This window comes from Idiotropiscis lumnitzeri, chromosome 8 (genome assembly GCF_059441095.1).
Source record: "Idiotropiscis lumnitzeri isolate Australia: NSW breed Sydney's pygmy pipehorse chromosome 8, RoL_Ilum_1.0, whole genome shotgun sequence".
NCBI classification, from domain to species: domain Eukaryota; kingdom Metazoa; phylum Chordata; class Actinopteri; order Syngnathiformes; family Syngnathidae; genus Idiotropiscis; species Idiotropiscis lumnitzeri.
In genome coordinates, this window is record NC_142398.1 from 15838050 (window position 1) to 15861491 (window position 23442).

The 23442-nt window shown below is 40.5% G+C and overlaps 1 protein-coding gene across 1 annotated transcript in view; it reads right to left on the reverse strand.

Annotated features, from left to right (window-relative positions):
- dlc1 (DLC1 Rho GTPase activating protein) overlaps nucleotides 1–23442 on the reverse strand; it is a 68803-nt gene that overhangs the window by 37223 nt on the left and 8138 nt on the right. The window contains exons 4-5 of the mRNA XM_088302387.1: nucleotides 23096–23206; nucleotides 10946–10976 (exon numbers count right to left, since the gene is read on the reverse strand). Of these exons, the coding sequence (XP_088158513.1) occupies nucleotides 10946–10976; nucleotides 23096–23206 (142 nt within the window). The remainder of the gene's footprint in view (nucleotides 1–10945; nucleotides 10977–23095; nucleotides 23207–23442) is intronic.

The window sequence follows — 23442 nt, forward strand, 5'->3', positions numbered from 1 at the left end:
AGCTGACTTATTTGACTTTCGTTGACATTTCTCAACCAGTGGCAGGAGACCACTAATTATTTTGGTTTAGCTCTTTGGAACACACAGGTGCATTGACTTCGACTTTGAACAGAAGATACATTTACTTGGCATGTTGGTTAACATGCGGAGTATGTGCAACATGGCCTCAGATTTGCTAAAAAATTGAAATCCAAGAAGAAATCAACCAGTCTTAGAGGCCCAATATAGAAGTTGGATTAAATTAACATTTATTTTGTTTTCATGCAGCTAAAAGGTTTTTTCACTCATTTTGAATTGGATACAAGCAACACATTGTAAAAACACATTAACCACTGCGTTGCATCATGTTTGCTTTTAACAAAACTCAAGAAGCATTTGGGAACTGAAGACACGGTTTAAGCTTTGTCGGTGTTCTCTCAGTTCTTGCTTTATGTAGAACTTCACTCGTACGACAATCTGCGGTTTTTAATGTTGTATTTTCTCCTTCATAATTCAATGGGAGACAGGTCTGGACTGCTGGCAGACCAGTCTAGTACTCGCAATCTTCTACTACACACCCACGCTGTTGTAGTGATTGTGTAGTTTAGAGTTTTGACACAGGTGCGCGGAAGGTTAGAAACTATTGAACTAGAGGACGCTTTCTCCAGTCAGGGATGATGACAAATCATCATTTGCTTTTTACTTACTATCTGTCAGCAAGCAGATACCCTTTGACCTTTGTGAAGGTTACAATTACCACTTCAAACAAAAGGGAGCGTCCATGCAAGCTGGGGAGAAAGATAATCATTTCACAAGATTGAAACACTTAACAGCTGATTTCATTGGTGTTTTTCCAAATAGTCACTTTTTGTTCTATTTGTGAAAATAAAGTATTAAAGTACTGTATATGAATGTGTACATCAAATCTATGATTCACCCTTGCATTTATCTTTTTTTGGGATTATTATTATTATTGATTAGAAAAGAAACTCCTATTGCCTCATTGAAATGATCTTAAAGGATCAGAGAAACAAGTTTGATAGGGAACGATGCGATGAAGCAAAGATCTTTTGCTTGAAATATCCAGTGGACAGAGCACATTAAGACTTGCATGGCGGCTGTTTTTTTTTTTTTTTGCCAATGAATAAGATCAGTGTTCTTTGATACACGTTTTCCCCTTGAGCTGTAAACATGCTGAAATATGCGATGTGATCACATGGGCGACAAGAGCACAGTCAACAAGGCTATTGATAGATGTCGATAAGTGTGACTCTGGATGGACTCAGGCCACGCCGTAAGTGTACAACCGATGTAAATGCGTCATTAAGGATCACAGAGATAACACATGACCGCGTCACATGCTATGGTGTCTGAAAATTCTGTTCGTTATCTTAATCACTAACCTATTATATGATGTGAAGCTGTTACATTACTGCACTGTAATTGAAAACTGAGCATTATTATTATTATTATTATGAAGGCAATTTTTAAAAGTGCTTCTGCACTAAATCGTTATCGTTATGCACATACCAGAACTGCAGAAACTACAATAGCGCTGGTGTGCAGTGCTATACAATGCAACTTCTCCCAAGTGCCTTGAGCAATAAAACTTTCTTTACAGCCTTATAGCGTGTCGAAGTGGTCACAAATGCGCTGATTAAGCACGTCCCTCTCGGGACAAAACAATGTGTTCCTGCACTTTATGGCCCGGAAACCTACATACATCAAGTGACAGGGCATCAGGTTTTACGTATATAGCATGTAGACAACATGACGACTTAGAAGGAAAAATAAAAAGTGCTGGTTCAAACAGGAAGTCCAAAATTTTTTTGCTGTCATTTGTGCGTGACTGTTTGTAGATGGGCAGCCTTAGGCCTACGGACAGTGAGATATGCTTACAGGCTGCGACATCCTGGCCAAAGTTATCAGATGGATATTTATTACCTAGTGTGGTTTACTTCAATAGAGAGGTCAGGCCATGGGGCACTGACCTCCGGTTTGGTTTGGGATGGACACATTCTTTCACCTGTACCGATTTCTAAGAAGTTGAGGTGTCTGAAACGATGTAATACTCACACCTCTTGAAGATAATCACACTAATCTTTCAGGAACTTTGAAGTGGTCGGAACGTGTGGATAATATAGGGGTCATTTGGGCAGGAAGGAAACTGTGTTATTTTCGCCAATCAATAATGAAGGATGCCTAAGGAGACTTATTGACGACCAAAGTCATTCACGCATCTCATGTAAACCAACAGAAAGTTTTATTAAAAAAGGGCTTTGTCCACAAGCACGTGGGGCATTATTTTTTATCCCAGTGCAGGTCTACTGTGTAGGCGGGGTTTCCTTTCTTTTGGTATTTTGCTAGTCTTTGCACGGTTAGAATTGGGTGTAATGATGCACCATTGGCGGTTTGACAGATCTTTTTTTTGGGCCAATCGTGGCGGTATCCCTTATTTGCATTAAAATCAGCATAGTCAGCGTGCGTTAGTCCTGCAACAGAAACATACTCGCTGGAGTCTGTGCATGACATTGACTGGTGAACTGCAAGATGTCCCTTTGCGGATGATGTCGTCGGCCGAGCATGTGACGTGGGCAATTGGAGAGATCGCCTAGCACGTGCACGACCGTTCGCCTCTGCGTGAGCCCCTGAACAATTATTGAGAACATTTATAATGTTCTTTAGAGATTGAATGCCATGCAAATTTGAGACCAGGTCTTTATTTTTGTCATTCTATGACTGTTCTGGTGCTATTTTCTTCATTGAATAAAGTTATCTAAGGGGGTGGTTATTCTGAATAACCGGTGGAGGCCACAACTGCATCAATGTCACATCTACATTGTGTGCTCCACACTCGTTGGTGCTTGAGAAAGTGTACCGTGCTTCCATCCGTGCATGCTTGAGCACAGTATGGAGTGCTCACATGGGTCAAACAATCTGGACTGTGTGTGTCAAGCATGCTTAAGAATGGTATGGATGGGCTGGTATGTGTGGCCCACAATGAAAGAAACTCTGTTGACCCATCAAGTCTGCGGACACATTTAGAGTAAGTTAGAGTATCAAATGTAACAGTGAGAGGCAAACTGCGTTGCAGGGAGTTGAAAGCAGACTAATGGGCCGGATCCTTACCATGCACTACTGGCTCATTAGTTGGAAAGGAAATGCATGAGGAACCATACACACGGGCTTGCAGTGACACAGATAAAGCTGCACAGAAGGACTTTTAAAAATCAAGAGTCATCGTCACAAGAGGAATACTGTATGTCTGAACGAGACAATTTTACAGGCAGCAACATGTCCATTGGTAGCCATTTATTGATATTTCCGGTAATTTGTTTTGATAGTAACAAATGCTTGATCTCATATCAGTACATGGTACACGTGCATGGTTCTAAATCCAGTAGCAGACTCCTTTAGAGGAATGTGTTTCATAGAATTGCACTGTAACTGAAATGTAATTGTCATTTCCAGAGGACTTGTTTTCCTATCTACACAAGAAACGACAATCGCCAGTAAGTACATTGTAGAATTCTTCGTTAATAAATCAATGCATCTAATACCCAGCCAGGGCATGGATTGAAACATCTGCATATGCATGGACATACAGGTGTGAATTATACTAGATTGGTCACCAGCCAATAGAAGACCAGATAGGGACAGACAACCAGTCACATTCACACTTATGTCAATTGATCCCACTGTTGCTGCTGGAAAATCAGCCGAGTATATCACTATTTTGTCGATGGCTAATGCAACACATGATCACAAAATACGATCAAACTGTATACATAATGGCATGCTTAATATCATCACCGTGGCATTACATTGGTCAGCTCACTTACCCGTCAATCGGCTCTCCCAAACGTTTTTGTTGATCATATCTAAGGTTCTCGAGCTGTGGTCACTTAAGGACTTTTGCAGAAGGAGCAGCCTGATGGAGCGTGACATGCTGCTGACACTTCCGACAGATCAGCCTGCCTGCTTGAAGTCAAAATTGACTCCGACCTTTTATTCCTCACCTACTTCCGTTGCTGATCAGGTTTGTTTGTGTACCTTCCTAAAGCTCGCATCGATACTCCTTTGAGCTTTCCTCCGCTCGGATGATTGTTTAAAATATAAATCGGCTACCTGGTCCCTTCAGAATGCTGCCTTTTTGTATATTTTTTTGAGGTTTCAGCCTCCTCCTGGCTCTCACTCTGCTCTGTTTCAGTCTGGACTGTACACTCCCATCTGCTGCAGCAAGCTTCAATGCGGTAACTGCTGGGACACATCCAGCTAGTGCCGCAATACTCTCATATTCTATTCTGTCCAGTGTGCGTGGGTGTGTGTGTGTGTGTGTGTGTGTGTGAATATACCCTAAGTGTGAGAGTGAGTAAGTGCTTTCTGACTCAAGCTTCAGTGGTCACAATGCATATCTGAGTGCTTTAAAGGCACAACTAACTTTTCCCATCGCCGTTGCATCCATTTACCTTAGCCAGATGTGGTTGACTAAGCATAATTGGCAGGCTTATACCTGTACAGCGTGGCAAGAGAGGGTTTAACTCATATTCAGCATAAAGTTAAGAGAAAGAGCTAGTTTGCTTGAAAGTGTTTTAAGGTTTTTGGAACATCACCATCTCACTAGAGATCATAAGACCCGATGTACAATGACATTTTGATATCTGGTAATGGTAGCAGCACAAGCGTGCGGCCATCTCGATTGGTTATATAACCCCATAACCTCTGCACTTCACACCCATCCGACTCTGCTTAGTCATGGACAGCATCAATGGTAATTAAATAATAATAGTGTTGAGAAGAAAACTTTGGTCCTTTGATTTTCCATAAACGAACGGCTGCAGAAATCATAGGGTTGAATAGAGTGTCTATTGTATTTTGATTGCAGCATGTGATGCGCCACAGAAGCCAATGATTCCTTTTTTTTCTGCGAGTCAGTCATGGTCGATGCCTTGAGGGTGTTAGAAGCATGCAGAAACCCTTAAAATTTCCATTTGCGATCATAAAAACAAGTATCCATGCAATGTAAAACAATTTGCGACCGGAAGGTATCAAATACAGTATGTACCATATGTATAGCACCTGCAATGAAGTACGAACCAGTATTGTTGCAGGCAAACAATATTCTCCATTTCCTGATGCTGGCTAACAAAGCTATGTTTTAAACCGCTCAAAAAGCGACAGAACAAAACAATGCACCGACCTCTAACATGACCATTAGGTGCTTGTCCAGAGTTATGTGATGCCATTTGAAAGCTATCTGTAATTTTTTATTAACAGCTCACACCTTAGTATAAATGCAATTTTGAAAACAATTGTGAATGTTGATTATGTTCAATTGGTTGTATAATATCTTTGCCATAGGCTAGATGAGTGGATTTATTGTGCATGCGCAACTGTAAGAAGTATGTCGAGTTCAAATTGTCCTCAACTGCATTCTTCCCTAAGAACTAACACATTCAAGCAAGAAAACTAAGCACTCCCGCTAATTGCTCCGGCTAGAGAAGGTAATGTACCCGGGACTGGCTTATTGCAGTCTGCTGATAGCATTACGCTCATCACGGCCAATTGACTTTATGGCCCCTTGTGGTTTGCTGAGACTGATAAGGATTGATTCCCACATTTTGCCTTTCACTATCCTTCGGTCTGTGCCTTGGCAAATTTGGAATGACCTCTTAAAATATTATTGCGACAAGATTGTGCAGGCCGAGTGCAGGTAAACAAATACACAGTAAAAGACACCATACGTTGCAGATACACACATAAACATCTCTCTAAACCACTTGTCGTGAACCAAATGACCATTTTTAACATAGCAAAAATACTAAAAACAATATGTATACAATAACAGCCAATATTTTGAATACCCTCCATCTTTGTGAATTTGTATTTATGATCAAACAATGCTAACAAACATTATTTAAAAAAAAAATTGTAAAAGGGGAAGTCAAGTAAAAAAAATAAATGAATAAAAAAAAAGAAAAAAAGTTGTATTCTGAATACAGTATTCTGATTATTACTGCATTTGTGGAATATTAATAAAAAGGACCATAAATTGGCCTTATAATAGGTCTGCACGTAAAAATGATGTCAGCACTAAAAGTCACCACCCTGAGTATTTCCCTGAGTATTTTTTTTTTTGTGTGACGACCTTCAGCAAAAGTTGGAATATTATTTATGTGTCGGGACTGCTTTTGTTTCACACACTTTTGTTTCAGCCTGACTGCATCAGTGAGGTGAGGAGAAAAGCATTGTTATCTTGTTTCCCGTTTATGTTTATTAGGGTCACATAGAACATATTATTGTCAAGAAAACCTTGCGTGGACTTTTCCTTTAAATTTGATATTTATGATCAAGACTTGTTTTTTTGTTGTTGTTGTTTTTTTACAAATTCAGTGTGTTCTGATTGTTGTTAAAATCCGGTTACATCTGTGTTATCTGAACAGACCGTCGTCCTAATCTGGGACCCCCAGTAATTCAATTTCACTTATTTTCAATAGTAAACTCTGATTAAAATATATGAGAGTCAAACACAGTCCTATATAGGTTGCTGCCAAACTTCAAACAAACCTAAATGACATCAAAGTACATAGTTTTCACTATAAATGTATTCAATATGCTGGAAATGTTTAAAATATGGTCATCATATGGTAATATTTTCTCCAGTCTTGCAAAGAAATTGATAAACTATATGATCAATGACATTCCAGAGTAGAAAACCATTTCAGGGATGGTTTTGTTGAAACTCTGGCAGTCAAGCAAGCAGGCTTCCTGTTGTAAATTTCCCCTCATGTGGCTCGGTTTCCTTCTCAGAGTTTCAGTGAAGCACAGACAGATGCCCAAAAGGGTTCTCAGATGCGACGCATGGGAAACAAGAGGAGGAACAAAGAGGTTCCTGGGGGTTTTAACTCCAGTAAAGCCTGCATCTGCAACAGTATTTTCTGCTGGTTGAAGTGTGAAGTGCGATATATGAAATGGAATGCATACAGTACCAGTCAGTCTCCACACAGGAAGCCAAGGCGATCGAGAGAGGAGGGGCTAGTGTTTTGGCGGGGTACTGTTAGACTGATGAGGAAAGCCAGGAATGTGACCTTGCACAAAGACAGTGACTCTTATACTATTTATGGATACGTAGCAAAAAGTAGGATCAGGCATACTAAAAAAGCAGGAACAGTAAGACAAAAACAACCATCAGTCGCGAGCCAATTTGGACTTGGCTGCAGGCTTCAATTCATTTTTCAACCCTCTAATGTCCTCAAAGGATGTGTTGCTGAAGGGTTTAGGCAAAGGCAAATTCGAGTGGCCCAAAACAAGATTGTCTGTGTGATTGGTGATAGTCATCACTGAGAGAAATTTGGAGTGTAAAAATGCCAATCCTGTGGATTCCAAATGATGGTGGTGGGCCTGAAATGCTCAGTCACAAGATCAGTGACTCAAATGCTACACAAAAAAAAACATGTTGTTAAACCAAGTCAAACAGAAAATAATGATCACATCTCTGTATTCTAACGAGGGTTGGGCATCTTTTCTCGATGCCCAATCCTGATCCTAGTTCAGTAAATTTTAATTTTGGTCTTTTTATTTTCACTGACAAAATTTATGCTCGGAGTGGCACAGTAGTCGACTAAAGCTTTTCCTTTTTTCTTTCGCCTCAGTTCTATAACCGAGGCACCGTGATGTCAATCGAGAGTCTTAAGTGTAGATGAATGATCACGCCTTAAACCCAACAGCTAGTTGCTTCTCCATCATGTTAGACATTTCCAATTTTCCACTGGGTTTTATTTGGATCAGGGCGGCACAGGATGGTGCTGTTTACCTCAGTTACAACCAAGATGAATATAAAGACATTCCAAGAATCTTTAAAATGGGTGCTGACAAGCTCCGAGACAATTAAGGGAAGAAGACACGTTCAGTAAAGAAATATTGTCCTATTAAAGGTGATGAGTGAATTATGACAGATCCATTCTTATATGGCCATCATTCCTTGAGTAAAACATCTGGATGACTTGGAAAGAGGAAGCTGATTTTGAGGCTTGATTGATGTTGTTTTGGTCGTGGTACAAAATATTTTTACGACACAATAAAAAATAAATAATGCAAGCCAAAAGTCGATTTCTGAAGATAGCTGAACGGCATGCATGAATCCTTGCCAGAGACAGTTTGAATGAAAATATTGAGTCGTGCCACAAAACACACGTAACTTGACATATTTAGCCACCCAAAAAAATGCATGTCTTGTTTTACTACTTACAGTTCATTATTTTGTAAAGGAAAATCTTACTAAAGTAAAGCGTGAGATACGTTTCTGCCATTGGTGGCAATCTGCCGTATAGAGATACCGAGTAAAAACAGTTTTCAAATTTCAGTACTTTTCCAAATCACACATGCTTGAAACACTTTTTGAACACATTGTAAACATATTTGAATGAAATAAAAAAAATGCAAGCTAAAACAAATTCAATACAATACAATTTTATTTATATGGCTGAAAAGATCATTTGTGCCTCTGTGGCTCTCTCTTCTGACATGCGAGTCATACTTACAAAATACGGAAGGTCCAATCTGCCCAAAATGGTTTCAACACCCAACCAACCACAGCGACAGAACGCCCTAGGTCAAGTCAGCTAATTACAAAACCGTTTTACAACATCTGAGACTGCACACATGAGTGACTGTTTCATGCTTTGGTTGGTGCTGCTGTTTTGGTGATCAGTGGAGTCCAGCTGGGTTCAATAGTTAACTTATTAATATTGGCGTGTGAAGGATAGTATCTTGTGTATGCGCTGTTGCAATTGTATGAGTGTATCAGTAAGCTGACTTTGGGTGAAAAGCAGACTACAACCTGAACTTGTCGTATCACTTAAACTACCAGTTTGTATCATATTCTGTGCTGCGCTGTGCGCATGGTGTGAATTGACACAAACCTCGTCCAAAATCAAACCAAAATGGGGACGGAAACATTGATTGCTCTGCAAAGGCCCTGGAAGCTGCATCACGGGAGCCCCATAAAAACCTCCTTAACAGATACGCTTTTCACTTTTGAGTCTCAAAGGCACTTCCTCTCTGCATACAAGACAGACCTGACACTGACCGCACACTAGGGTGCACCCACAACTACAGGGAGGACAATAAGTCTCAGAGCTCAACAGGTGTGGGCCTGTTGGAGCTTCCCGCTCATCATTAAAGAGCCTCGGTTATCACAGAGATATAAATTAACCATGAATGGCCGATTGTCTCATGGCAGCGCAACGAGAGCCTTTAGGGCATAGCGTGTGATGTAACACTGTCACAAACGTGTCATTCCCAGGGACTTTAATGGCGATACAGAAGGGTCTTTGAAGTACCACAATGAACACTGGGCTTTGTGTTCAATCAAGACCCCAAAAACTCCACTGACTTCCCGCATACCCCACCCCTCTAGACTCCCCAGCACACGGAGGCGGCGCTCGTGCTTACATAACTTGTTTGCAGGAGGCCAAACCGACTAACATGAAGTAGAGAATGACAGATCTTTTGAAGTATGCGCGATGTCTTCTGCAAACTTCAGTTGTCATTTAAAAAAAAAAAAATAAAAAGGTTTGGACTTTCGTCTAATAAGTTGGTGACGTCATATGAACTGACACACTAACAGCTTCTGCACACTAGCTGTGAAAGGCTTTCACAGCAAGTGGCAGTAATTACCAGGCGAGACAGAGCAATAGTGAGTGAGGACTCCCAGCAGGCTTTGCAACAGCAGGGGGCAATATGAAAGCCTCGTCCCCAAGTCACACCACCTCGCCGGCAATGTTTACCAAAGGACTGAGGACATGGGGTGATATTTAATGAACACTGACCACCACCAGACGCTTGTCCGTCCAACCATAGTTTGATGACCCGGTGCATTTGTAGCAGACTGCTGACAAAGGGGAGCCAGCGAGGGAATGTTCTTCAAATGGCTGGCATAAAGCATTGTGATGTTTTGACATAATGTGAAAGACACTAGAGGCTATTCATCTGCCGGAAGTCATATGGGTTGATAATTGTGCGTTGAGTGCAGAACAAATTCTAGACAAATCCCTTTAGCTGATGATTTGTAGCCGCATTAATTACAGCTACAGTTGAACATCTCAAGTTAAATGCTGTAAATGTCAGACAATTTGTAATTCAACCAACATTTAGGGGAAGAATATGCCTGAAAAGTCACATGGAACGTTCCACATATCATTTTTCTTTATAAATTCAACTCAAACCAACGTTGGTTATGATATGTTCAGCATGTAAGCAGGTAATCACATCTTACATCTCAGTTTGGTGACAAAGCAAATAGTGTGTGGATCTAGTTCTCAATTTAAATGTTCTGATGTGGGCCAAGGTACAACTAGGTACTATTTGGAGGACAAATGCTGGACTATTAGACAAAACAAAAATGACAACAAGGTGGTTACTTAATTAACTTATTGCCTGTATAGTCCTCATTGTTTGTCAACACAATGAGCAGCGTAGAAAATATATGGATGTATTGGTCTTTGGACCAACAGGAAGACTTTTTCATTGCTGGCATAAACGCACGTGCAACCGAGTGAGATTTGACTGGAATGGGTAAACAGATGCAGGTCAAATATTTTGGGCATCAGGCTCGACAAGCAGTCTGGCTCTTATCTTGGAAAGGCGACAGGCTAGATGGTCTGCTAGATGAGTCTGGGTTCTTATCAAGACTAACATCAAGCGAGTCATCGGACCAGATCCTGTTCCCCTTCACTCCCTCCTTCCCACTCTTGCACCATGACGATTACCGCACAATGATATCAGGAACTGTACTGCAAATGCTCCTCATATGACTACAGACTGAGACAGATCAGGACAATTGCAGACAATTACATTTTATCAACAATAAAGGCAACACAAACATGTTCAAACAGATGAGAAACCACACCGAAGGTATGTGGCTGTACAATTGCAAGCTGTGTATCAACACACTACAATCACTGACCTGCTTTGGTCCTCTCTGGAATCGCAGTACTCTGTAAATGAGAAGAAGAAAAAAAATTATGCTATGCAACCAAATCCTACGAACAGTGATAAACAAAAAGGTTTTTGGTGAGCAAAATGGTGACACGCTTTCAGAATGGGCTGGAAGCATAAAAGGCCAGCAGTAGCTTCATGTGGACACTTTTCTGACACTGCAAGCATCTCAACAAAATGGTCACCGAAGGTTATAAACCACAAGAGACAAGGTAGTCATGTCGCAAGACAGGTAGGCCTGAGAGGCTTGTCTGATAACATCATCATTCTGGGAATGTAATGGTTCATGCTTGGGCGAAAAAAAAATATGAACCGACATTATGTTGGGGCCAAGAAAAGAATTGTGCAGGCATGTGAATTTTTGTTGGCAATGTGTGTATGAGTGTGTGCGTATGTTTGTGAGCGCAGGGTGGGCAGCAGTCGATTGGAATGCGAAGGTCTTTTTTGCCTCTGACTTTTGACCCTGGGTTCTTTAGCTGACCCCCACACCCTGACCTGTTTTAATCCACACTCCCCTGGAAGAGCTCAGACAAGGCAAGGACGGCAAGGTACATTCTCTGCGGCATTTGTCCACTTCATCTAATTTACCCCGTTTGTCAGAAATCTACAAAAAGGATTCGCCCCCCTGGTGTTTGTAACGAGATAGAATGAGTTCTCATGTTGTGTGTTGCTTGGAGGCCTAATTAAGGCTATGTTTACACAAGTCCACATGGGAATGTTTTTTTTGTTTGTTTTGTCAGATTTTTTTGATCGTTTCAAGAAACAGCTGATGTTTAAATGATCCCTGTTCACACTGAGTTACAAAAATTACTAAAACTACTGTAATTTGCATGCCAAGCCAGTAGCTGCCGCTGGCAAAAAACCCCCCCCAAAAAAACAACTGCTTCTCTCAGGCAATGTTATATAAATAAAGATTTTGCAAGTAATCCAATTCCACGAAACAGAGCGAATGTAGCCTTGGCAAGCATCAGCATCAGCTTTTGACACGGCAATCCGCAATCAGATAATTAGATATGTGACGGAATCAGCTTCAGCATCGTTGACGTATGAATTGTTTTTTGAACGGACAATTATTTTCATCAAGTATAAAAGTACCAGGTCGACTTCATCCATCTATTGCGTTGGTGTTATAATTAAATGAAAAAAAAAAAGCGGAAACTGCTTCTTAAAGGCTGTTTAAGGGGCTGCAGCTATTAAAACACTGAGTTCCACCTTCACCAGTGTGACCAGTGACGTATTCGCACATGCCCAGACTTCACACACATGCAAGCACACGTCCTCCATTTTTTATGTCCCCTTCATTTTACTGGAATGACATGGCAATCATTTTTAAAATACCACAGCTTTTCGAAGGAGACAATGCAAGACAGCCCTAAGTGCAGAAGTAAATATTTCAATACGTGCACCACTGCATCCAAACCACATAAATACCACATACTGAATTATAGCCTATTCCTCAACTTTGAGACATCATTATCATTTACATTGAATGAAGTACTCCATGGATTATGACAGAAAGGAATTAGAAGACATTAAAAAGCTACATCATGACCACGTGCCTTATATTTGATGATGAACCACCAAAGCAACACAAGCAGGACACACTCTGGTGAAAGTGAATACCATGACTGCTTTCATTCATTCATGGCTTGTTTTGTCTCACATGCGAGCTGATTAGCACGGGATAAAGCGTTTCCTTGGGAGTCATCTGTTTGATCTTCCCCAGGTTTGTCCATGTGTGTTGGCGCATATGGCTGTGGTTGTGCATAATACGTGGCCGAAAAAGGCACGTTACAATTACATTTACAGTTAATTGGCAACTAAAGACCCAAATATAGGCCCAAGGGGGGCTGGAGACCTTCGACATAACGGCTATTAAATTATTAGGATAAGCAGAACAAGAGTGAGGTAACTTCTGGGGCAAAATTATGGTCAGTGCTATTACAGCTGCTATTGTTGTTGTTGTTGAGCAACGAGATAATTCGGGCCAATTGTATCTCGTTGTTTCCAGGAACTCTTCGTTGGGCCACCTCGTGAAGGTGGTTCCTGTAGTTGGGCTACAGCTGCTGTTGGACTCAAGTAGTGTGTGTGTGTGCAAGCTTAAGACAATGATTTTAATAGTTTTGACTTTAGTATTCATTCAGTACTTTTCCCCTGTGGTTGTCTGGCTTAAAATGATTTATGTTCTTGCATTTTTTTTTTCTTTGTTGAAATGATATGTTTTACCTGGAAAAACACAAGGTTATAGCCACAAGGTGGCCAAGGCGTACACACAAGAATAGCACCCACGAGTGGTTTAGTTCCTATTTGGCTGATAGAACTTTTTGTGTTAGCCTTGCTTGTTCAGAGGCCCGCACTGCTTCATTGTCTTAGGGTGTTCCACAGGGTTCAATTCTGGGACCTTTGCTATTTTCATTGTATCTGCTTCCCTTTGGGTTCCATCTCATGGAAACAATGTATTTCCTTCCACTGCTATGCGGATGATTGTCATTGAGGACAATTTTGTCTTATCTGGACGGAATCAACACCGAGATGGCACTGAATTTCTTGAATTTCAATGAAAAGAAAAGGTAGGAAGTTATGGTGTGTGGTATTTGTCATTTCTGTATGCAGTGCTAGTTCATTATGCAGTGCCTAAACACCTGTAGGGACTTTTATGGTTGTGTCACTGTGAGTGGCCCTGCATCAAGAAACTTGATCCCAGATTCTCCAGGAGAGCAAAAGGTCACCACCCACTAGAGCTACCCTTTCAACAATTAAGAATCACTTTGCCTCAAAATTTACCAGGGCTTAACTGTTGGTATGGTAATATTTTATAGAGAAGAGAGATGTAGCCAACTTGAGTTTAAGTTGAAATGGACACAGCACACCTCAATATAAGGTCGTAGGAACCATCAAATTTCTTTCAGCAAATCAACAAAAAAGGTGATGATGATAATGCAAACATTATATGAACTTAGAAATACTGATTGATTTTTGAAAAAGTAAAAAAATGGTTAAACTGTAATCCTTCCAAGTATTTCAACTAGGGTTAAAGTCAACATCTTTGTCATGTGGAGATAAGGGTTTACAACATTTCTAGTCCATATTGGTGCTAGAAGATGGAATAGTAATGAATAAAGGTCTCCATATGGGAGGTCCACGTCCAGACCAGCGCTAACAAGACATTTCAGTTCAGCAGTGTGTGCCCTTGCTATTGTGTAAACACCACACCACGGGTTCCTGTCATTGACCCATGAAGTCACTTACACGGTATAAATCTCCCCTCCACACAACTCTGTTTCCCTCATAATAGCAATTACAGTGAAATAAAAGTGAGTGAGAGACTACAGAGCCGTGCAAGAATGCGGCTGAATGAGTACCAGTGAGTACCAGTGTTTTCATAGCACCGTGGGCGCATATTTTCTTGATTTTCACCCTGAATTTCCCACCGACATGCCACTGAGCAGGTTGGTCCCAGGGGTGAGGCTGTTCCGGTCCGTGTCAGGTGTCAACTGGGGAGCTATAAACTGCAAAGCTACATGCGTCAGCTGCCTCATTTACTGCCGCTAATTTACTGGAAATTGGTAGTGTCGGGGCACAGGAGGTTTGGTATGTTTGCTTTGCACGTGTGTGAGTATATAATAACCGAGAACTATGTGCGCCTGACTGAAAAAGCAATAATGTGTCCATGTTCGGGTATTATCAGCGTTTGTCGGTAAGATTTTTTAGTGGTTACTTTTTTAAGTTCGTCTGAGGTTTAATTTGGTGAAATTGCAATGAATTCCAGATTAAATGAATTGATAACTTCATTGCCTCTTGTGTGATGTGTTTGATCCTAATGTAAATGTGTATTTTTCAATATCTCTTTTACGCATATAAATCAAGTCATCGCACTGCTCTTGCAAAACAGACCTGATTAGTTCACCATGACTCTAGCCCACCACAGACTCGTACCCGCTCAAGCACCACCCCCTTACTTGCTGTGCAGCTGTGGTGTGTGTGCGTGTGTTTGTGTATTTGACCACCCATGGTCTGTGCTGGTCAAGGATTAGGGGCGGCTCAAGCTAACCCAAACCGTTTTCCCTCCACTACTTAACACAAATGGCCAAATTGGTTCAGATGGCTCAGGTAAGCTCTGGTCTGCAGAACTACAAATAAGGTAAACGTACGTGAGACCGAGGGGAATTGTGTGCATGTGAGTCGGTGGGACCGCATGAGCACACTTATACAGAGTCCTTTGAGATGTTATCTGGAGCTCATTGCTATTTTTTTTTTTTTTTATCGGCATGATGTGCTCTTGTTGCCGTGCACTTATAGAGGAATTTATCTCCCATGGTGTGCTGAGGCCCACCTACACACGTGCGTGGAGACGTGGGAAACAATTTCATGTTACGCTTCTCTAAAAAAAAAAAAATGTTACCCCCACCTGCAGTCCTCCACTCATTCGTTCTCCCTCCACGATACATTAACACATTTTGATAGCTTCCATATGTCACAGTGGGAGTGTGTCAACACACAACAGGAAGTGATGGAATAACTTTGTCATCATATGACAACTACTAGCTGCAATGTGAGTGTCCAGATGTTTGTTCAAACTGATAATTATTTGTTGTTGAAAACAGTGGTGACTCAACCATAAAGACTGGATTCATATAACAACGCACTTTCTAGACTGAGGAATGTGGGTGAGCGGCCTCCTGAGAACCACCGTGACCTTGAGCAATGCATCGAACCCCCAGCTGCTCACATGCTACCCTTGTGTGTGTTCGACTCACTCCCTTAATCGCATATAATTTAGGTTGTAACATCATTCCGTATATGCATGGACTAAGGAAATTAAGAGAATAAAGGAAATTTCCCCTTCTTGTTATTTTTTAAGGGCTTGTGGGTACCTGCAAAAGTACTACATTTGTACTTGACCCAATTATCAGCCCAAAGGGGTACAATAATGTGGCTGGTACTATGAGGGGCAGGAATTTGAATCTGCACCTCATTTTCTTTCAGTGTGGTATGAACTGTTCACGTTACACACTCTTGGTTACAAAGCGGGGATCCAAAGTCAAGACATATGTTAGATTTGCAGAGTAAACTTGGTTCTATCCAGTTTGGGAGTTTTGTTGATTGGGTTAATATAGTGGAAGAAACGATTCAGATCATTGATGAGAGCCAAATACGAAAATGAGGGAAAAATCCCTCTTCAAATCAAAGCTCAAGATATTTTGCTAGAAGGGACATAAAGTGATCTTACAATGCTTGTTTGGTTATTGGCTCTATATGAAATGAAATCACTGTAAGCATCACAAACACAACTTTAAGTTACACTTCAGCAAATAACGGAAATTTGAATATTTCAAAACAAACAAAATAAAAAAAGCCAGTAAGATTTATCAAACCTACCAAATTAAAAAGCGCAGAAATTTTTAGTCACATGACAGCATTCACATTAATAAACCAAACACGTCACCATTTCCCACTACCCAGGTGGAATTTGTGGTTGAGTGACCCGGGTTAATAGAGCTAATCCTCATAATCCCAACTGCACTAACAATGCCAGACTGTCGATTAGCCACTGGCTTTATTGGGAGAAAACAGAGACGGTTAACAACACAGACGGATTGCATTTGCCTACTTGAGGGAGACGACTGTGGCACCACAACAGCTCATTGACTGCGGAGGACGACTAGACATAGCTGAGTCCAAACTATATTGCATTTACTTAAGTTGTTGTTGTTGTTGCAACTAAAGAATGTAGACTATTCACAGACTCCAGTAATGCATTTAAGATATCCAGGCCAGCATATAATTAACTGCAGGTTAACCTACACAGTCTGCAAACAGGAATGTTCAAAATTGGTCTTATTTACCGATTTATTTGAATTATATGTTAGGGTATACAGAGAATTACATTAATTCAAGACATCCACAGAGGGATGATGACCACTGTGAAGTGGGCACATGCAGATCTCCTTCCACGCAGATCATTCACAGCCTCGTCAATTTGATCATTGTCACCTTGCCCTGTCTCCAGGCAGGGATGGAGTTGAGTTCACGGCTACCATAAAGTGCTAGCAGATTTTTGCTTGCAAATTAATGTAAACAAATGGCTGGATGAAGGCTTATATCTTGAAAAACGCGTAGAACCGGTCACTCCTATTTCAAGGTACCTCTGTATTCTGGACATGCCTTTGCCAGAGTGGGCTGCACCTGTTAAGCACTAGAGTTGCAACAATACGTTCATCTTGTTCGATACAGTGGTCACGGTTTGATCCGCACTGAGATCAGCGGACACCCAAATGAGGACCCAAGGACCAAGGTAATGTCACAAAACCTTTCAGTATTCCCAAGTGGTCATGGGAGTGTAAAATGCGGCAGATGACATCATCAACAGGAGGATTTGTGTAAACAGTGCCACAGTCATAGGAGTAAGGAGAGTACCAATTAAGCAACCTGCACTGCGCCTGCTTTCAGGGCCTTTATACAAGCAAGGTCTTGTGGCGACAGATGCACAATTGTGGGTTTGAACCAAGCTCAGTTTCCCCGAAGCCAGAGAAGAGCCAGTCAACGTAGGTCGGTGATGACTCTCACACAATGTGAATGCAAAGTGATAGAAAAGAGGCAAGGGCTTTGTGATGATTACAGCTGACAATGATGCAACTCAAGCCGACCAAAGCAGTCTTAAAACTGATAAAAAAAAAAAAAATGCAATGTTTAAACCGTTGTCCATTAGTGAGTGGCGCAGAGCAAAGGTCCCCATGACACACCTAAACCAAAATGTAAATGTATGTGTGTGTCTGTTTGTGTGAGCTTCTTTGTCACTTCTCAAATTTATTGCGCTTGATTATCCGCAGGCTGCAGGGGTTTTTCCTTTGCCTGTTTTTTAGAGTCATCCATAACATTTACTGTCAACATGTACATCATTCAGTAACTATTCCATTTACGTTTTACTGTCGCCGTTATAAAATAAACGTAGGCTTCAATTCACTGACTCATAGTGAGCCAACACTACCAATTTGTGGTTGTTAGCAACGAAACAGCAGTGTTGTGTCTTTACATAGGATGACACATGAGTTATTGTAGAACACTTAGTCAAGTTGGCATACTTGGGATGTGATTCAAGCACTATTCCATCAAACACGCAAAGTGGCCAGTAAATACATTTTGATATTTGGACCTGGATTTCCCATTTCTGGCCCTCCTCAAAGATGCTGAAGGGGAAGTTCACATCTTAACAATTTCAGCACATGTAACGATGGATTATCTTGTGTATTTGTAGGAAAAAAAAAAATCAGCCTTTGCCTTCTTTTTTAGGTGCACCAGAACGACCTGAAATGAGCGCCAGCATGGGAGCAAAAATGACATTTTGACTGCCACTGTTACAGGTATCAATTCAATTTTTTTTTTTTTTGCTGTGGCTGTCTGATCAAAACATGGGTGGAATGGCCAATTTATCAACTTGAGCATTAAAGGCGAGCTTTATACATTTATATCTTTGATTATACCTAATAAAGAGCCCAGTGATTTTTGTATACACAATGTCTCTTTCCCATTCTTGAAGTGCTCAACTCTTGAAATAAACGGAAATACATGATTTCCTTTAGGGAGTTGAGAAGTTCAATTTCTATATCCTGTATCATATACTAACATTTTTGTCTTTTTCTTACTTTTTTTTTAGGTCTGTATTTGTCTCCTTATGACAGCTCTGCCGAGCCGAGTGAAGAGTGACCTTGTGGACAATGACACCAGACAGAGTGGCTGTCGTGGCCGGAGTAACCACTGGAATTCAATTCCCGTCCGAGCAGAGTTTTGCTTCATACCTTCTTAAAGCAAAACAAAAGTTAACAAAACCACCTCAAAGGTTTGCATTGGTTGATGACCAATTACAGGCATGGGGCATAGTGGGGTTGTGTGTAAAGATAAAGGCAAGGCAGTAAAGTTAAGCATTTCACAGGACCTTGAGGGGGTGTGGTCGGGATAAAGGATGTTTGGGGACTGAGAGGTAACCAAACCGGAACACAGAGGAAGGACAGAGCAGAGATTTGCTTGCGACCTTAGCACGCAAACCACAGCTCTTCTATTGTCCACTAACTACAGACAGATAAAGAGCCATGCACACACATGACCTACTGACAAGAAGGAAAGTACTCATCAAGCTGAAATAAAAATACCTCCAACAAGTCGCCCTGCCAAAAGATATAAAATTCCTGAAAGGAGGTTCGGATTGGACCTTTAAATTCTGACAACACCAACAGATGACAAAAATCATATTTGGAGCTGCATTGCCTAATGGCTGCCACATACGACTCAGCCGAAAGCAACTAAAGAAGAGTCCGTTCTTGTTTAGTAGCGCATCTCTTTACGGGATACCGCGTAAGTCTTTCTGGTGAAAAAGCTCAGCACTTAAGGTGACTGATGTGTTGTTTCCGACTGTAACATTCAGAGGAAGGTGGTCAGGGGTCAGAAGCCTCCACCCGCCTCTGAGGCTTGGCATATCCTCTCCAGCCACTGACCCCTAAAAATAGACGCACAAAACAAATGGCTCTTACACTGCACATAACTTGAATTTGTCAGTGCTGATTGCATGTATGAAGACCGGTGATATTAAAATGACAACCAGTTATGCAACTGTTTCAGGATCCACACACAAAACAAGTGATTGGTTTTAAATGATTTGAAATGTTCAATCTTTGCTATGGTACGGTTTGGATCTGTGATCAGGTGGAATTTTTTTATGGTCAGATGTTTGGCTTTGACTATCAAGTATATAAATCGCTTGACAACATTGTAGGGAGAGAGTAGCAAAACTACGGGCAGCACAGCGTTACATGGTTCGCACATATGAGGGGCCGTTTGGAATATAATTCGAGGTTACCTCTCAGATTTACAAGTTCTATATAAACGCTCTCTTTCACATCACTAAAATTCTCTCAAACACAATACAGTTTGACTCAGCCCACGGTCGCCTACATATAGTACAGCACAGTTTGTACTCCGCTTCACGGCTGAAGTTCACCTGTGACCCGAACGATGATAAGCAGAAAAATTACTGTATCACCGCTGTCAAACTAATTTTTGCCATGGGCCACTTAGTAGTGTCGGCGTCCCTCGAAGGGCCATTATTACGGTGAAAACAAATAAATGTTTCATCGTCACATCGTATTATTACAGAGAGACAACAATTTAATCATTCAGAAATCAGAAATTAAGAAAAATAGTTTGTTCAATTATTGTTGAAGTTAGTAGTAAAAAGTCTACCGCCCCAAAAAAACTTGCAATATTTCAATGATATTATTTATTACACATATAAATTGGAAATTTTGGCACAGGTTTTTGCAAGGATCATAAATGCTTGCACACATGATTTTTTTTTCACAGGCCACATAAAATGGAGGGACGGATCTGGCCCCCAGGCCTTGAGTTTGACACCTGTGCTATAAATGGATAGCATATGCTGTTTGCTCCCTTTATCTGGATTTTATAAATGGTCCTTAAATGGAGAATTAACTCATGAAAGCCATTTCTCTGAGTTTCTGATCAATTAGTGTCCTATGAACCTACCATGCATATTTTTGGAATGTGGGAGGAAACCAGAGCACCAAGAGAAAAACCATGCAAACTAGGGGAGAACATACAGACTCCACACAGGAATGCCGGAACCGGAATCGAACCCTGCACCTCTGTACTATGAGCACATGCTAACTAGTCGGCCACCCTGTCGCCTTGAAGATCCTTAGTTTAAAAAAAAAAAAAAAGAAAAACACCTGTTTTTTTTAAACAATAATGCAAGCCCAACAATACTATGAGACACCTGCTGCAAAGAAACGTGCCAACAACAACACTTAGACCAGGGAATAGCAGTTGCACACTGGGAGTAAAACACTTGCTGTGACACAACATCCGCTTGAGATTAGCCACAAATTCGATACAACAATAACAACCACCTGTTTAAGGCTAACAATAGGCATACTGGCACGGATCTGATAATCTGTTCACTTCGACCCACAGCAGTAAATACGGTCAGTGATATAGAGCCTGCTGAGTGAATGTTCATGCATCAAAAACATCCAAAGCCACATACCACCAACTCCACACTTATCATAGTTACATAAAAGATAGAGATGGTGTAGGTATGTACTAGGTACAATCACACTCAAGTGTTACAGACTGTGCCAGTGGGCGCGAGGAGAGCAGTTATAGCACAAACATGAATTATGCCCGCACGGGATGGAAGGAATGCTAATGCAAATTCACCCAGACTCCAATGACCAAAACCGTAAATCATCACGCACACATACATATTTTGCCCCAGTAGATTCTACAAAATCTGGCAAAAGACTTTGGAAAAAATGTCTCAAGTGCCAACATGAAGTGAAGTGCTGTTTGCCTCAATACTTTTCCTAAAATAAAGGTTGTTTTGTAAAAGGACTGGCTATAGTTTGACCTGAATAGTGTGTACGTACTTGTAGAGGATTGATTTCAACCATAAAAATACATTCTTGCATGTTGTGATTAACAGTGGCATAATGTGATAAAGACAATATAATTATAATTAATTTCCAGATTTTTTTTTAGCTCGAGATTTACCATTTTATACTGAAAGTAATTTTTTAAGTTTTAATCTGTGCTTTTATCACTTAGATGCATTCAGTCACTGGATTAATTGATCAAGTGAGAAGAACAACTGATTCATCTGAACAAAAAAAAGATTTAATCAGTAAAGCATTCAAATATTTTTAAAAAATGATAAGAAAACTATGCGGTGTGTCGCTAGTTATCACACTTTTCACTGCTGATGCTGGTATCGTTGACTCTTTCTCTTGGACTTAAATATTTTTATTTGACAAATTGCTTAACAGTCCGCATATCGTATTTTTTCCTTTATACATGTGAGATTAGAAGATTTTTTTAATATCATAAAAATATTATTTCATCTCAGAATTTAAGACATTATCCTCTTATTGTTTCGTTTCCCAGAGACTCACTCTTATTGTTTCGTTTCCCAGAGACTCACTCATATTTAATTTTTTTCAAACTTTATATCAAGATCACATAAAAGACTACTTTGTAATCTGGTGTTGTTAACGCTGTTGGTGACCTCGATTGTTCTTCACATCTCCCCTTTGTTTTCATCATGTTAAGGATTTGTATTGTGTGTCTAAAAAGATTAAGTGGGCGTCACAAAGCTATTGGTGTGAAAGGATTCAACTGCCCCCTGCAACTACTAACAAGCAAAAATCCTCTTCCTGCAGTCATCTTTTTTGCGTGCCTCTGTCAACTACTCCAGAGAGTCTCCACAAAGAAAAAAAAAAAACAACAACAAAAATAAAAAAAATTAACAAAGCATCCTATTAAGAAAGCAATATTTACTCAAGCGAGTGATTTTGGGGTTACTTTAAGAAAGGGGTTTGTGGGAAGCCTTGCCCTCATACATGGAGCATCAAAAGGTCATGTGTATGTTACATCCCATAACTCGTCTAAAATTAGCCTACGCCTTTGAAAAACTTGCGACATGCTATGTGAGCATGGAATCAAAACAGATGATGTTGGAATTTGTTTGTTTTACCCCGAGAAATATCTTGGAAATGTCCGAATATACCACACAAGAACAACAACAGAAATTATTTCATATATTTTCCTTCAAAACATCTTGCAAATGATTTGCTTTGCAGATAAAGTAAAGCAGACAATGTCGTTAAGTGAGCAAGAAAAAGGGTTTGAGGAGGGGCGTCTCACACAAAGCGCATCCCTCGTGACTCCCCTTTCCCGGTGTCTCAACTTTAGGACACCCCTTGACCCCTTTTGTTGGGGCGAATAGGTCTAGATCTCTGGAAGCAGCTAATTATAGAGTTTTAACATGCGCTTGGCTGAGCTTTTAAGTGTTAACTCCCAGCAAGGGTATGAACACAAGTGTCCGTTTGCTCTTTTTAGTCAAATCATTACACAATGAATCTGTTTTGCCCCAAACATTACACAGAGTGGTTTGCAGGGTATTATAAGTGAAGAAACAGAAAATTATGAAAATATCATATATAATTTCTTTTAGACTTTCAGTTAAAGACACCATGGATTCCTGATTGCACAGAAAAACCTCAAAATGCATGTAATACAAGCCAAAAAAGAATTAGAACATCCAACTTACCCCACTCTTAGGTTTTGCGCCCATTGCTGTTGGAGTACCCTTAGCCGGGGTAACAGGGCCATAAGAATACTGCATGTGTGATGCTACAGGTACGGATCCCAAATCAAAGTCCTGTAACAATAAAATACAAAATGTTTGTGTTTTTTTTGCACAAATGCAAACATAATCGTCAGCATATTACTAGCACTGTATGCCTCATAAAAAAAGTCTTTGCTCTCTCAAGCACAGGTATCGTTACCAACATTAAAATACAGTAGCATATTCGGCCAAAGTGTTCATCAAAAATGACGCAGATGTTTTAATTCTAGACCTAAAAAGTATATTTAATATTGAAAGCCAGTGAAAGG